This window comes from Centropristis striata, chromosome 2 (assembly GCF_030273125.1).
Source record: "Centropristis striata isolate RG_2023a ecotype Rhode Island chromosome 2, C.striata_1.0, whole genome shotgun sequence".
In the NCBI taxonomy this organism is placed as follows: domain Eukaryota; kingdom Metazoa; phylum Chordata; class Actinopteri; order Perciformes; family Serranidae; genus Centropristis; species Centropristis striata.
In genome coordinates, this window is record NC_081518.1 from 31,061,173 (window position 1) to 31,078,141 (window position 16,969).

Sequence of the window (16,969 nt, forward strand, 5' to 3'; positions counted from 1 at the left end):
TCCTCACCTCAGCTCGCAGCTCTGCTAGTTTCTTGTCCATACTGGTTCGGGCTCCCAATTCATCCTCCAAGTCTTCAGATATGCGGCCGAGTTCATCCTGGTGCATTTCCTTCAGCAGGTTCAGCTAGATAGTGTTGACAAAAAGACAAAACGTCAAGGGGTGTTTTTTATTTTTATTTTGCCAAGTATTGATAATGTTTTTGAGATTCTCTTCCTTCTATTTTCCCTGTTTTTTATTGGACAATTACTCTACAATGACAGGTGGAAATGAGCAGTGGCTAAGAAGCTGCAATGATCGACATTAATATCCTTTAAAGTAGTTTTTTCTTTAAAAACATTTATCTAAGCTGATGAGAGAACCAATGGCTCTATGACTGAACCTTTACTGTTATTTCACATTTTTCAAACGTTGTATCTTTTTAATATGTAATAAATGAGTTATTTTTTGGATCAGGTATTTTTTATGTGTTATGGCTATACGCACTTCTACTAACCCTTCTTCCTTACTGCAAACCTTTCCACAATGCTAATTCTGAAACTAAAAACACCAGCATGCAAATATTCTAACATTAGTGCTGAGTACAGATATTACACACTGGCACTAAAGTGATGCTTTAGGCAGAGACAGAACAACATCAGTGTCAGAAAAGAATGATGAAAAACAAAAATTCAACATTTCATCATTCAATATCTCAACAACAGCTATCCTTCAATCTTTGAAATAGCTTGACATTTAGTGTTATCTACAAATTTTGTCAGAAAAAAACGATCTCTTTGCTCTTAAAACGTGGTCATTCCTGGAGCCAAACATCCCCTGTGATATTGAAGTATCGAGGACAACAAGCTGCAGATAACGATGACCCAGCCTCCTTTACCTTCCCTTTTTATCCTTCCTTCTTCTAATCTCATCACATTGAATCTCTGCTTGTGCCTCATCTGCCTCCCCTCCACCTTCAGGGCTTCACACTATCCTGCTTTCATCTCCATGTCCTCTACCCTGCTTATCTTCAAAACATGCACCTTCACCATCTACACATCTGTCATATGTTCTGACCTATCCCCTCCTTTCTTTCCTTTTGGGTGGTTTTATTAAACTCATTCTGCCATTCACTGAGTCTTTCTGTAAGATCTGTGTCTGTGGACTCCATTTCTTCTACTTCTACTCTCTGCAGGCCTGGACTGCCCCCAAGTGGTGGAACGCTGCCAAAACATTATATTCAGATATATTGAGAAAAAAAAACCACACATATATATATATATATATATATATATGTGTGTGTGTGTGTGTGTGTGTGTGTGTTTTTTCCTCAATATATCTGAATGTACTGTAAAGTGACCGTTACCGGATTGATTCCCTGATCATTTTAAAATGAACATCTGCTGTGAATTTGGATTATAAAGTGTCATATATTAACCTGCCACCCGCCCAATGCTGGATTCAAGGCGCTGGAACATTTCTTTCTGTCCTGACATGCAGCCTGTGTGGTAAATCAGTTTAAGGCTTGGTTTAGATTTGTTTAAGAAATGCATTCCTAATCCCTGAGACCAATAAAATCTAACCAAACCTGAATCAAAAGCAAAGTCCAGCTGCTGATGGATAAAAACCATCCCTCCAACATTAAAGGTTTCACTGCCTCAAGCTGCACAAGTAGCTTCAAATGGCAAACAAATGTAAGTGTGAATGGCAATCTGGTCAGAGCTGTTGAGGAGGTGCAGTCATGCTCTGGCACAGTGGTTCTCGAGTTAAATACATTCAACATATCATTACCAGCCTATCATGCCTTTGTTGGGTCGATTGAAACATCTGCAGCTGAACACAAGCCTCCTCTGACCCCTGTAATCATCTGGGGGGAGGATGTCAAACTGCTTCACTCTCATTAATACTTTGGAGTACACCTTGATGACACAAGGGTAATTTACAAGAACCCCTTTTCCACACACATGCCGGCTCAGCTTAACTCGTCGTGACTCGGCATGACAAGGCGCATCAGCCTAGCACAGCAGAGATTTGTGTCTCCACTACTACTGGGCTACCAGCTTGAAACTGCGTCTTCAACTGAATAATGGTCAAAGGAGAGGCTGTAAAACAGTGGATAAATACATTTAATTTCCTATAAATTCTTCACAATCAAAGTCCCTCTTTGGTCTGCAGCTCTTCATCTAACATCTCACCGTAGCTGTTTCTACTTGTGCTCTTCCTCCTTGCAGTATTGGAGCACTGTATTGTCTGCCATTAACAAAGCTAGCTAATTCAGTGATAAGCACATTTTTTATTTTCTCTAAATTACAAGCAATACAAGTGCCCCCCAATATTTTGTTTTTAAAGGATTTTATTATGAAGCAGCAAAATCAGGAACTTCAGTTTTTTGGGGGTTTTTTTTGTTAATAGCTAAAAGCGAACGGTAATAGTAAAATAAAGCAGATATCTGAAAATACAAAAAGAGACAGAGGACACAAACTTAACTTCAAACCAACTTCTTCAAACAGAGATTTAGTTAGAGGCTACAACAGTACAAAGGGCTGAACACACAGAGGCTTTTAAAACTCTCTGGTCTCCTTCACAGACATTAGTTAAGTCTGGCAGCACATGCTAGTTTGGGAGGGGAGAGGGGGAGTCGCTATGGGTAGAAAACAACAACAAGACAGCAAGAAGTGGTAAAAGGGGTAATGGAGACGCAAATCAGTGGGGCATGGTTTGACTCAGTGTGACCAAAAGTGTCAGCGGGGCAGCCCTATAGAAGAAGGGGCCAGGGCTGGCTCCGTTTCCTGTGGAGGCTCAGAGACACATGCAAACCCCAGCTACTGTTTAAAGACAAGTCTGTCTCCTTCTATTTGAAGTCAAACATTAATATTGCAGTCAGAAACAACATTAAAGCACAAACAAGTTGTTGTTTAATCAAACACTACAAATTTGTGTCATCACTATCTGTGATGTCCACACACTCTTCTTTATGACCGGCACAGTGGTGCCCATGGATGTCTCACCTGTTTGAGGGTCTCCTGTTTGGTCTTACTGAGCTCCTCATATTTAAATTTCCACTGAGTGAGTTCAGCCTCCAGCCTCTCGATGCTCTTACTCAGTGCAAGCTTGTCACTGGGGGAAGAAACAACACACATTAGTGATTTTCAACACTCAATCATACTGCTTTAGTACCTGAGTGGGAAATGTTAGAAAATTTCTTCAAAGGGGATATTCACATTTTCCATTTCCACATTAACAATCCATGTGCAGTTCATAACTAAATACTGCCCATCACTGAAATCAACATCCACAACCTGCCTTTACCATTATAGAACATTACACTATATGCTTGTTAAAGCCGCCCTTCAGTCCTATTGAGACATATAAAGAGCGTACTTTGAACAACACTGTGTGTCTGATGATGCTTTTTTTTTTAGCAAAAAAAGAATCATTTTCGCATTCAAATCTTTAAAAAGGCATCTACAGCCCGTGTCAGTAAAAATGTCATAATCTATGAACATGCACATTTTGTTTTTGTTTTTTAATCCTGATGGACACAAGATGTCTCCTTCTTTGCTGTAAATATCATTGTCAGAGGATTTGCACCTGTGGCTTTAAGTTTCTACATCACACTTTCATAAATTGCAAGTTAAGTTGGACCAGGATTGACTTACAAAATATTTGTGATGTCACATATCAGGTTAATAAGCCCAACAAAAATCAGATTTTCAATAAGCACAGAGAAACTTTCCACTTTCAGCAGAATGACCTCAAACTTCCAACTGTTTGAATAAAAAGTTAACATATTTTTGAGTAGAGGGGACTTTTAAGTTTTAAGCGGTGCATTTCTTGGCTTCAGCTGCTGTGCTCCTGGCAGCAGAGGTGACCATCATATTAACTGGGTGGAGAAGAAGCAGTGGTGGAGGAGTAAGCATTGTCTGCTCTGCTTACAGGTAAGTCTGATCTTTACAGGTTGGCAGGTGTGCCTCTAAACTCCAACATAGAGCATACAGCATCTCTACTGAGCAGCTGAGAGAAGGAAATTATCAAAGTAACACATTTGTTTCATTGGTATTACATCTAATCTATCAGCAGAGATCAAATATTTTTTTAACAGTGGTGAAAGTAGCATTCAGAAGCTTTTAAAAGTAGAGAAACCACAATGTAAAACTACTCCATTAAAATCTTGCATTCTTATTTGAAGGGGTACTTCATTAATTTTGTGTTGTACTTGTATTAAATTGGTAGCAACGGTTACAATCGATGCAGCAGAGCCTGAGATATGCAGACATTTAGTGTGATCCAATATTCATACTACCATACTATTTAGTAGCCAGAAAAAGATTTAGTATGTCCCAATACATAGTATGTCAAATGCAGTAAGCCAAAACTACCAGGAAGTCTGTCTACTTCCAGTCACACCTTGCTGTATGCAAGCCAACATGCTTCTCTGGCTATTCATATCCACAATCCTCTCCTTACACGTTGCTTTTTAATGTGGATTCAAAATCCTCTCAGCTCTTCCAGAGCCACAGGAACTGTCTACTGTCTACAACTGTTTTCCCACTGAACACTTAATTGATCTTTATGTATAGACTTGACAGAGTGCTCCTTAAAACTCCAGTATTGTCACCTCATTAAAAGTATTTATTATACAGTCATGCCTCTTTCGGCGTTACATTCATATAAAACTAAATTTCTATTACATTATAGTGGTACTATGATGCTATTGCAAGTCGTGGTTGAGAAAAATGATTAATTTAGCATAGTGTTGAGTAGTTCAAGAATGTATCGCATTTTATAAGTCAAAGACATTTTTGTGGGCATAGTATTAATCTGCAAAATAACTAATAACTATACCAGTTATATAAATATTGTGGAGTAGAAGTAGACAATATCACCAAATAAAAGTGACATTCCATCAGAGATTTGGATTTTAAGAAAAAAAAGTCAAGTTGGACGAAATGAATTATCTATACCACAGCTCAGACAGTTTGGGATTTTCTGTGTCTCTTACTCTCTCTCTTTCATCAGGACTTTTTGGGACTCGTCCAGGCGAAGCTGCAGGGCATTGAGTTTGCTGGAGTCTTCCTCCACTGTGCTAATGTCATCCCACAGCTGCCTGCTGCGTTCCTGCCGACTCAGACCGGATGAAGAACGCGAGGTGGAGGGGTTGACACCGCCACGACTTTCCCAGGCCTCCTGAGTTTCACCGTCCAGGGACCTGGAACGCAGGGCCGATTCCAGCGCCTCCAAATCCTGACAGAGCGGAAAAAAGAAAGAAAGGAGGTGTGAGAAAATGATTGTGATATTGGCATATAACTATTGCTTAGATCACAGTGACGCTGCTACAAAAAAATCCAACAGGCAAGGAACACATGCCGTTTTTGGTGAGCAAAATGTTATTAATGAAAGATCTGATTAACCAGAAAACAATTAGAGAGGAATGAGTAAATGAAAATTATGTAAATACAATTTAAAGGAAACAAGGACAAGGAAAATAAGAAACCCAGGACACAACACACAATACATGTAATCACTTTTTAATAACTTGTTCACAACTTTGCCATGGTTTGGTCAAGGGTTGGATAACATGAATACAATTTTCTTTAATATTCTGGCAAATCTACAGAGAAACGTGTTATGATTCAAATTCCCAGACAAATTAAATACCTGTTATGAATCATATTGATGCTTGACTGATTGAGGTACCAAAATGTTGATTAAAATAAGCTGTGAGTTGTATTATCAAGCAGCAGTGCTCAGGATTTTATTTAATTATTGACTAAGCTGAGCTTTATTCTGCATGCCTGCACCCAAGAACTGTGCTTATGGGAATACCCCAGTGTAGTTAAATAAAACTACTGTACCAATGTAATTACTCTTTATTTTTGTGCATGCATGTAAACAGAGTCAGTGTATAGCTAGCAATATTACATTTACAGGAAATTGCTGTGTACATTTTGCAGTTATTTCTTAATAATTAAGAAATTTCTTAATTTAGAGAGAAGTATACAAAAGTGTTGATATATATATCATTATCGAGATATGAAATTACCGGTATAGAGACAGAACATTTTTGGCTGCATCTCCCAGCTCTTTTATGAAGTATTTTATCGAGCAGAGGGTGGGCCAGAGCTAACAGGCTATGATAGCTGCCTTCATTTGGACTCTTCGGGTCCCAGTTTCGTCAAAGTTGAGACAGGTCAGAAGCTTGGTCACAATATAAACATAGGATTATGTGAATGTGAATATAAATATTATATGATGCTGTAAATTGTAGCAGAATGTTGTGCTCTATGTTTGCCTTCCAACTTCGTGTTCCTGGAATAATCCTTTGAGAAACATTTACCCTCCCAACATTCCAAGACCTCTTATGAAACATCAGCCAGGACAAAGGCTTTCTTTCAGTTTCCGTCCCCACAAATAAAGTTTCATTCCAACCCACCCATATCTCTTGTATGAAGTCTTAAGAAGCTCCCTGATTCTGAAGGGGTTGTCAGAATTATGGGCCTCCTTTGCAACAATATTTCACTCTTCTGTCCTCACTGTTTTCCACCCCGCTCTCTGTTCCTCCCTACAAAGTTGCAAATCAAATCATCTCATCCAGCAGATTATTTAAGGTTTCTGCCAATGGGAGCCCTCAAGCTCTTGGGTGGGTTCTCCTGACCAAACATTTTCACATCTCATTTTATTTAATGACCTTAACAGAAATTAAATTGGGAATGTAGAGCTCTCCACACAGTAAATCTGTCTGCTTTGGCACTGCAACATTAAATATTTTTAATGTTTTCCCGCCCTATATCCCTCACAGCATCTGCCAGATGTAATATGTGACGTCTCTGTCTCCCTCAGGCTCCATAACGCTGCCTGGTTCTTCAAGATAACCATCATGCTGCCTTCAAGAGTTTCCCATAAATATTTAATTCTGTGACTGAAAGTTGTAAAGATATCTGTGGTTTAAAAGCATGATGGACCCAGTGAGAGAGTTTCATTTAGTGGCAGTTATTTAAAACAAAGCAGCACCTGGGTATTAGTCATAGTATTAGCAGAGAAACAAAGACGTCAGACTCTATCTGACTCATTTAGACTGAGTATAATTTGGGCCCATGGATGGATAACTGAACAGACCTACTGGGCATAGGCAAAATGTCAATGAAAGTGACCATGAACATGAAACGACACAAAATGATTACAAAGAGACACAAAATAACTACAAAGAGATGAAAACAGCTGCAGAGAGCCTCACAATGACAATGAAAAGGAAAAAAACAACCTTTAGGACACACAAAAAGACTACAAAGTGACACAAAATGACCAAAAAGAAACATCAAACAACTACAATAGCGGGCGTGATCATACACAACATTGTAATGTAATGTTTCTTTGTCAATTTAAAAAGAAGGCTCTTTTTCCCAATTTCTGATAAGGTCAAATGCAAGTCACTAATGTAAAGCATGTTCTATCCCTTTTGAGAACTTTACATACTTGACCATTTGCAGGTGTGCCAAACAGAAAACAGAGCTGTGATGCTGCTGCTGTCATTACAGATGATCTCCAACAGAGGGACCCGGTGTGTAACAGATGTCAGTAAGCCAAAGCATACTGTGCCACATGTGGAAGTACTCAGAGTGTGTGAGAACCAGAACAATGGATGGTGACAGGAAATGAGGCTCTGCTGTGTGTAGGTACCAGTTAGCCACATTGCCAACGCTACGGCCTCAATGTGTATTTGTGTGTGTGTGTGTGTGTGTTTGTGTGTGTGTGTGTGTGTGTGTGTGTGTGTGTGTGTGTGTGTGTGTGTGTGTGTGTGTGTGTGTGTGTGTGTGTGTGTGTATGTGTGTTTGTGTGTGTGTTACCATGGGAACCCTGTCTGAGCAAGCTGAAGGTCAAGTCTGATAGGCAGTGACAGTAATCTTTATGCAGTGCTGCTTTAACACAGAAACCTTTATTATGAGGTTATAGCACCCATGTATGTGTGAGTGTATCTGCGTGTCTGTGTCTGTGTCTGTGTGTGTGTGTGTGTGTGTGTCTGTGTGTGTCTGTGTGTGTGTGTGTCCATGTGTCCGTGTGTGTGTGTGTAGTATTTTATAGTATAAGTATGCAGCTGCCAAGTATAGACACAATAGACACACACTGGGAGCCCAGTAAGGTCCAGAGTAAGTGGAAAGCACTGGAGGTCAAAGGCATATTATCAGATGGGACAACAGAATGCTACTGTTAGTATGACTGCAACTCCTGCTGACCACTACAATCACTGTGGCAATCATTTCTAACGCAATGACAATAGAGTTCCATTCCTTAAAGAAAAACATTCCAGAACATCTTTAGCTAGGCTATCTCTTTTCTGACAACAGATGTGAAAATGGGACTAGTAAAGGTGTTGCAGAACAAGGCTGAGCGCCAGATTTACTGAAAAAAATGTGCCAATTTTTGAAAATGTGTGCTTTGATTTTCAATATGCAATATTCGTATTCAGCACCTGATTTATTAAAAGACAGCTGCTCATTGTGCAGTCAGCTCCTGATCCTGGTGCTGGACCTTCAGGACAAAGGCTGTGTGTGAAGGACAGCTGATCAGTTCACTGTAGGATCACCAAGCTCAGCGGAGAAATAATAACAATAACAGATCTTAAGTACAAAACACTTACTTTGGCCAGAGTCCAACTCCACTTGAGAAAACATTGAGGCAACAGGTCTGGGTGATGTAACCATAAATATTGAGATATATGGTTGTGAAGATATGAACTGACCAATATTGGGATAGAAGATTTTGGCCATATTGCCCAGCCCTAGGAGGCCATAAACCCATTCATGGGAAATGAAAAGGAAATAACGCGATAAAAACACACATCAAAGATGCAGAGAACAGACACCAGCCAAAAGCACACCCAAATGTCTTAACAAAACAAAGAAACATTTGGTTGCAGTCCAAGTTCAACGTCCAGTCTGGCAAGCACAAACATCAATGTTCTTCTACTATTCTTTGCATTAGAGGAATCAGATATTGTGTTCAATTATAAACGCTTATTTGGTCAGTCTATATTCAATCCATGTTTTCTTTCCTCACTAAAAATACAATGCGCTGGCAAATTCCATCTGCTCTGTTTACACCTGCTTTTCAGAGCGGGACATTTTTTACAAACTAAACTGCCAGTCGCAAAAAGCGTGACCTCTGTAAATCCAGCAGAATACACAATTTAACATGTCTCCTACTATTGTTTGCATTAACCTCCCTTAAATGCACATGCAATGAGGAGAGGAGGGGAACTTGCTGCACCTGCCCAAATGATGACATCTGTACCTGAAAGGCACTGACGCAGTAGATCTGACCCTGAGAGTCTACAAGAGCCACGCTAGCAGCCCTGTGAGGCTGGACTTCAGAACAACTGCGATTTGAGCTGAATGCTAATGTGAGCATGCTAACGAGCTTGCCCTGACAAAATGCTGATGTTTAGTTTGTATGATGTTTACTATGCTTATCATTTTTGTTAAGTGTTTGCATGCTTACATCTAATTAGCACTAAATACAAAGTACAGCTGAGGCGGTTCAGTACTGTGGCAGGTATTTGTTTGTATAAGACAGGATTCATTCACTGAACAAAATTTCATCAAAATCCACCCATTAGTTGTTGAGCTATTTCATTCTGGATCAAAGTGATGGAGCAAATTACATCCCGACACTGCCATCAACCGGTAGTTTTGCTGAAAAGTGGCTAAAGATACAACATAACCCTTTGAACCCTAGGCTGCTTTTTCTGTTGTTGCTGAAAGTCAGTTGTTAATTGGATTAAATCTGCCTCATTGTTTGTGGGAAATGGCACTCCCTCATCTATTGTAAGAAAAGATCATTCCTAATACGGCTTAATAAAAGACTGGTGTACCTACAGAGTAGAGATGTATAGACAGTGCTACCTTTTTGACAAGGCTGCATACTAGAATGCCTTTTTATGGCTGAGAATATATTTTTCTACAAACAAAAAAACATTTAGTGAAGGGAACCATAGTTTTTTTTCCTGCCCTGAGCAGTGTCTACCTCTAGTGAGCGCTACCAGGCATCAGATGTGAGGTGTACTGCCGTGAGTGCAATGAGACTGTAAGTGGGTCGAACAAAAGTGGGAATTTGAAAATAAAGTAAGGGGACAATGTCCCCTTTGTCCCGAGTGTAATCAAGCCCTTGCCGATGGCAGTGACGCTTAAAAAAGCAATTATCAAAAATATCATGTTCCCAAACGATTAACACCTGACCAAAGAGCCCAGCTGTTGAAAGTAAAAGACTAATTTGAGGGTATGGTGACCCCTCTTATAGGTAAAGCTGCTGATGTTAAACTCACAATGGTCCCAGGTTTTCTTAATGCTAAAAAAAAACATTAACAAGGATATACATTGCTTTTTTTCTTTCTTTTTTTTTTAAATGCACCACATAGACAAATACAGTGAACCCATATACAGTCTATGAGTGAACCACATAGCGACTGAGGTTATGCTGTAGGGTTGGACTCTCAGTAGTCAGAGTTCCAGAAGTCTCTGTTTCACTTCAGCTCTCTGTATTTCCAGTATAAAATGTCCACACATCATTTGAAAAATATGACCCCTGATGGTGCTTAATGCTAACATCCCATACAATTTGGAGTTCTCATTAATGTCTTGTGTGTCAGTATAAAAAAGGATGAAGCAGTATGTCAGGTCTGTGTGTATCTAGAGAACCAGATATGGTTTAGGTCCAGGATGGTGTGCACAGAACAGCCTGACAGAGAAGAAGTACTGCAGCATCACTGAGCCCTCAGGGATACGCAAGCATGATGAGAAAGTGTGTGTGTGTGCGTACCTTGGTACCCACATTGCTAGTATCTCTTAAATAGGACACCCCTCCCCAGCACACACTCTTGGTGAGCGATCTAACAGGGTTAGAGACCCAGCAGCCAGTCTGGTCTACATTCACTGAGGCTCAGGTGACAGTGTCCAGGAAGCAGCAGAGGACATGAGCACACTGATATCAAGCAAGTCAGCAGCACAGAACACAACCCCCATGCTAATTTACATCAGCACATTAAACATTATAAGAAAACTGTAAAAAGGCAGCTGAAGCTGCTATTGATAGGATCTAGAGCAGCAACTATTTCATTATTGATTAATTTGTAAATAGTTTTGATTAATCATTATGTTTAACAAAAAGGTGAGAAGAGAGAAGAGAAGAGATGCCTTTAACCTTTTCCCGTTTTTTATATATATTTATATAGGTTTTTTTATACTTATACTGTATAAAAATAAAAATAAAACAAACAATGAATATAGACAATTAGAAATGTCTGCCGAGGGAGCCCACTAGTTTTGAATTAATTTCTGCAATACTCTTTGTTCTCTGTCTACAATGATAGAGAGCTTGTTTCCATACAACTAATATAATATTTGCATAAAACATTCACATTAGCATTCGATTGGACTGACATACAAAAAGCAGCCTGCTACACAAGACAACAGCCACAGACTCAAAACCCACATAAGCTTTTCTACTAAAGTCTCCTCCTTATCTGACTTACTAATACAAACACACTTTGTCCTGAACCTGAGCCTGTTGAACAAGCCACCAAACAAACGCTCAGCAGGGAGAAGTGCAGTGCTGTTTGAGGTCAAGTTAATTAGCTGCCCATGCACCTGTACATGCCACTTTGGTGACAAATCATCAATACCACTGTCTTCCCATAACATACGAGTTTACTCAGGGCTACACGGTGGTGTAGTGGTAACCACTGCCGCCTCACAGCAAGAGGGCTTGAATCCGGCTTGCCGCTCTTCTGTGTGGTGACTCTAAATTGCCCGTAGAAGTGGATGAGATTGTGAATGGTTGTCTGTCTCTATGGCCTCATTCAGACTGCCAGCCAAAATCCGATTTTAAGCCCATCCAGATTGGAACTGGATGGCTCTTTTGAAGTCTGAACAGTCACAAATCACATGAAATCCGATTTTTGCAAACCGGATCGAAACCACCTTCGGGAGGTAGTTTCAGATCGCATTTGGACAGATGCGTCTCAGTCTGAACTGCTCCAAACACTCGGTGTCGGTTTTGACTGCCCGTGACGTCACTCTACGCGTAGCACGGGCAGCGCGGAGACGAGGTGTCCACCGGCAGCCGCGCCTGACTCATATGGGCGTACATCCGTCCGGTTTCTCCCCTGGTGCGTCTGAGATGTTCTGCACCTCTACTGGACAGTGATAAGGCCAATATACTGAGGTGACCTGCCTCCATCATGTTTGTTGTTGTTGTTCTTGTCACTGTCGCAATTATATGACGTCAGACGATCTGACGCCGTTACTACAGCAACCTGTCAGATCAGTCAATAATGTGGCCCAGTCTGAACAGAGCCATATCCGATTTGGACACTTGCTAAAAACAGTGTGGACAGTCAGCCCTAAAAATCGGATTTGAGTAGGAATCTGATTTGAATCAGATTCGCCTGCAGTCTGAACGCAGCCATAGTGTCTGTCTCTATGATAGTCTGGAGACCTGTCCAGGGTGTACCCCGCCTCTCACCCAATGTCAGCTGGGATTGGCTCCAGCCCCCCATAACCCGAGTGCGGATAGGCACTTAAGGAGAATGAATGAATGCGAGAACACAAACAATATCTAAAGCAGTGACATTTTCCATCTTCTATACCGTGCAGGCTGACTGATGTAATTTTGATGCAATAGCTGTATAAACAAAAAACATTTCACCACAATGACACCAGCTGATCAAATGAAAATGTACTGTAACCTAAATGTACACTGCAGACTCACCTTTTGTTGACTCATCTTTTGTCTTTCCAAGTCCACATCCCTCACTGGTTCTGGCTCTGGAGACCCTGGAGGTCCCTCTCCCACCCTGTCCGCCTGGCTGTCAGTGTGGACCTGAGAGGAGGAGATGGACGAGGCAGGAGAAGAGGGAGGTATAGATGGAGAGGAGGAGGAGGAAGCACCACGAGGGTGTGCAGGAGAAGAAGATGGAGAAGTAGCGGACGGAGGAGGAGCGTCAGGAGTGTGGTCGCCACGGAGACGCAGCGTCTCCTGCCGCATCGCCTCATTCTCTGAAGCCAGTTCCTGACGCTCTCGTCGGACACTGGTCAGCTCCTTGGTGAGGGTATCCAGCCGCTGCCTCAGCTGACGAACCTCATCACGTGCACGGTTACGCTCTGCGCGAACCTGGGGAAAAGATAGACAGTGTCAAGTGTTTTTAGTAACTAACTCAGACCACCATTTTTCTCCAATCTCTTAAGTGCTGTGCTTTAGTTGCTATGAGGAAAACCATTTTTTTCTTATGTTGCCTTTAAAAAGTGAGGAGAAGATGTTGTTGTTTTCTTCATAATGGATTTTCATATTGTTTTGCCAAGCCACTGATGTCCCATGTGTCACCCTTCAATACAACAGATTAAATTTTATTTAAAATTCTTGTTTTAATCTTGTGATGCCTAACAAACCAACACTACATGTCTAACAAGGCAGATCAATTTGATATCAAGTCACCACAAACCCACCTTGCTCCACTTCTCTCTCCAGTTGGCGGTGCAGTCTGACCACCACCTCATGGTCTTCTCCATCTGAGCCGCTCTGGCACGAGCCTCCTCCAGCTCCCTGAGCCTCAGCTCCTCCCTGCTCTCCCAGTCGGCCCCGGCTCCCTCGCCCATGGCCCCCAGGGATCCCAGCCCAAAGCCTCCCAGCCCGGGTGACAGCAGCAGCGGGGGGCTGGAGCTGGGGGTTCCTCCTGTGGGGCTGGGGGTATGTGTGAGGCTGTCCGGGGAGCGGATGCCCCTGTCGGACCCCAGACCCAGGCTGCACAGCAGGCCGCCTCCGGCCGACTTGCCGCTCTCGGACAGGTGGGGACTCGGGGTGTGGTTCATGATGAGGCGGTGGTGTGGACAAGGACGCTGAGGAGGATGGAGGGAGTGGGGGGGTGTGAGTGGGGTGATTCAGGAGAGCACCATCCTTTTCAGTGACTGATGAGCCTGGAGACAGAAGCACAGCAACAGGAAGAAATGTCACTCATCTATCAAAGGAAATCAGTTATACATCTGTTTCCCTCATGTGCCTTGAAAATGTGCCGATTTTGAGGATAAAACAACTCAACGTTGGTTAAAAAGTGAAGAATTTAAGTTTGGAACACGGAAACAGTCCAAGCAAATCATTGACAGACACACTATGCCGCCTCTAGGGAAGAAAATCCCTCTTGCTGAACTGAATCAATCCAAAGAGAGGCTGGACAGCTGGTACAGGACTGAGACTGAAACAACTACTGCTTAATGGGAAGCAGCTCTATGTAAAACTAAAAACAAATGGCCATGAGAAGACAGACAGTTGACTCTGAAGGAAAGAAACTCAGCAGGCCACTTTCACCACTCAGTCTCTCTCTCTCAACCGTCCCAGATTCCAACACAATCCCTTTGACTTGAAGCTAATTTTGTGCAACATCACTTGCAAGAATCTCCTCCTAAATCCTCAGAGGCTATTGTGTAAATCATTTTCTGTGCACTGCTCTCCTACCAACTGCAGACTTGTGATTGTTTAAACCTACTGAGACTAAGTGCAACACATAAATCTGCTCTCAGAGATAAAATGATTCTTACTCATGGATAGCCCACACTATTTAGTGGTTTCATCACTATATGTTTTTACATTACTTGTTGTGCTGAACGATTATTTAATTGATAATTAAAACCTCTTACATCACAATGTTGACTTGAATTTTACACTCCACTCTACTTACTGGTGTAAACATTCTGAAAAAACACCATCTGGCTCAAACAGGCACAGACCTACTCCAATGGTTGTGAAGCTCTAATCAGAGCTACCATTTATTTTGTTTATTGATTAATTATTAAAATTTTTATCAAGCAAAACAAGAACAACCTGGAGGCTTTGAATGTATTACACACTCACCACATCAATGGGTGACCTTTTTTTTTTTTTTTTTTACCATTTATGCACAATACACCATGTATTCAATTCCTTTATATGCACCTTTATCTTAACATAAATGAACATATGTGCATGTTTATCTTCACTTGTATTTTATTATATTTCACCAACATGGAGATTATATAACTTTTCATTCACATATTTCTTTTTAGTACTTTCTAGTGTTCCCATAAACATTTGCAAGATATATAGTTTCTGTTTGTATTTTTCTTTGGTGTGTCCTAATAAAACACATTTGTGGTGTAACAACGAAACTTCTCCTCAGGGATCTGCGGGAGAACTTTGATCTTATCTCCACTGTCACTGCCAGGTTTGGATTGAGAAAAATACCATCTCTGGCTGTGGTGAAGTTGGCCTCAAACTCTCTGGGCCAAGAAAAGCTCAACTTCTTCCTGTTCGCCTCCCCCTGCTGCCTCCCCCCTCTTCCTCCCCCCTCTTCCCTCCAGTGGAAGCAGAGGAAGTTCCAGAGGAGTTCTGGAGCTTTGGGAACAACTCGCAGGGAACCAGAAGAAAAGGAGAGGAAATGAAGCAGGAGCATTAGCAGCTGGGGGCTTAGTGGAGGCTAAAACCACTGATAGGATATCAGTGATCACTGATTTTATATATATATATATATATATATATATATATATATATATATATATTGCCTCCTTTCTGTTAGCTGATTTTGCCTCCACACCAACATGATGGAGCTTTAAAGGTGGCATCTACTGGGTCTGTCCAAGTAAACATTCAGGCACCACTAAGTAGGCAAGTAAACAATAGCTGTGTTTCTGTGTGAAGCAAAATTTTGAAATGTTGCATTAAAGAAAATGTGAATTAGTGACATTTTCTTCAACTGGATCAAACAAACAAAGCTGCATAAACATACTTTACTGAATATAGTTTTCCTACAATTAACCACAGTCCAGTGTGTATCATCAGTCCAGTTGTTGGCGGTAATGACTCTTAATGCATTTTCGGACCAAACTGTTTTGGGGACTCCCTGAAAGGAACTGCCACGTGGTGCTCCTCGTTTGTTCTGTTAGCATTAGCGCCACAATTAGGAACACTGGTGTGACTTAAGCCACCCGTAAAATTGGCGGTTGCTGAACTGCTGCATATTTACCCTGCAAATATCAGGGTACCAAGCACACTGTTCAGATGTGCGAATAAACTCAGCTCCTTATCAACAGGAAAAGAGAAAGGGACACCCAACGAAAGCAGTGAACTGCTTCAAGGATCATTAGGTTCAGCAAGAGTTAGGACAAGGGAAAGATGAGGGGTTTTTTTGGTGGCGTATTAATTTGAGGAGTGTGAAAATGGCTCGAGTCAGGGTGGAGGGTTCAAAGACATGACATGTGCATAAAAGTGTTAACCTTACATAGTCCTTGAGTAACAAACTAATATACAAACAGGATTGTGATTCTGACATACCTGCTGATTAATGTGTTTCAGTGCATGCTTTGAATCAATGAGGAAAGGAAACAGCGTGTCTGTGTCTTAAAGAGGGCGGAGACAGAGGGAAACTGAGAGGTTGTTGAAGAAAACCTGATGGCGAGCAGGTTAGGTTCTCAGAGTCAGTTACTGCGGCAACCCAGCCAGAGCTGACGTTACCTCCCTTTCTGGAACGGAAAACCCAGAGTTTCCTTCATGTCAGGGTTAACAAACTCAGAGTTTTCAGATAACCCGCTACTTGGAACAGACCCCTGGTGTGTTTCCTTTAGCCCCGGTTCCCAGCCATGCCACTTGTGTCAACCTCATTCATAGGAAGTCCGTAAATCCATGAGGAAAAGTATTTTTGGAACCCATAGTATCATGTGATCGACCCGGCAGTAGAAATTCCATGGTTTGGCTACTATGTCAAATTGGCTTCAAAGCCTGCTGCTGTTCTTGGAGCCTTATAAACTCCAACACAACATTTTGCTCCCTGTTTGCATCACCCAAAGCAACAATAATAAAAGCAATATTTGATCGAGAAATAAACAAAAAAGAGATTAACAGTCAGAGCCACAGAACACTGGCAACAGATGAATCACATATTTTTTTTCCTGAACAGCAAAGTAATCAAAGAGCAAC

The 16,969-nt window shown here is 41.4% G+C and overlaps 1 protein-coding gene across 1 annotated transcript in view; it reads right to left on the minus strand.

Annotated features, from left to right (window-relative positions):
* Positions 1 to 16,969, minus strand: part of ccdc102a (coiled-coil domain containing 102A) — a 73,219-nt gene that overhangs the window by 26,106 nt on the left and 30,144 nt on the right. Inside the window, exons 2-6 of the mRNA XM_059346117.1 lie at positions 13,474 to 13,941; positions 12,740 to 13,141; positions 4,980 to 5,221; positions 2,986 to 3,094; positions 8 to 124 (exon numbers count right to left, since the gene is read on the minus strand). Coding sequence (XP_059202100.1) covers positions 8 to 124; positions 2,986 to 3,094; positions 4,980 to 5,221; positions 12,740 to 13,141; positions 13,474 to 13,836 — 1,233 coding nt within the window. The 5' untranslated portion in view covers positions 13,837 to 13,941. The remainder of the gene's footprint in view (positions 1 to 7; positions 125 to 2,985; positions 3,095 to 4,979; positions 5,222 to 12,739; positions 13,142 to 13,473; positions 13,942 to 16,969) is intronic.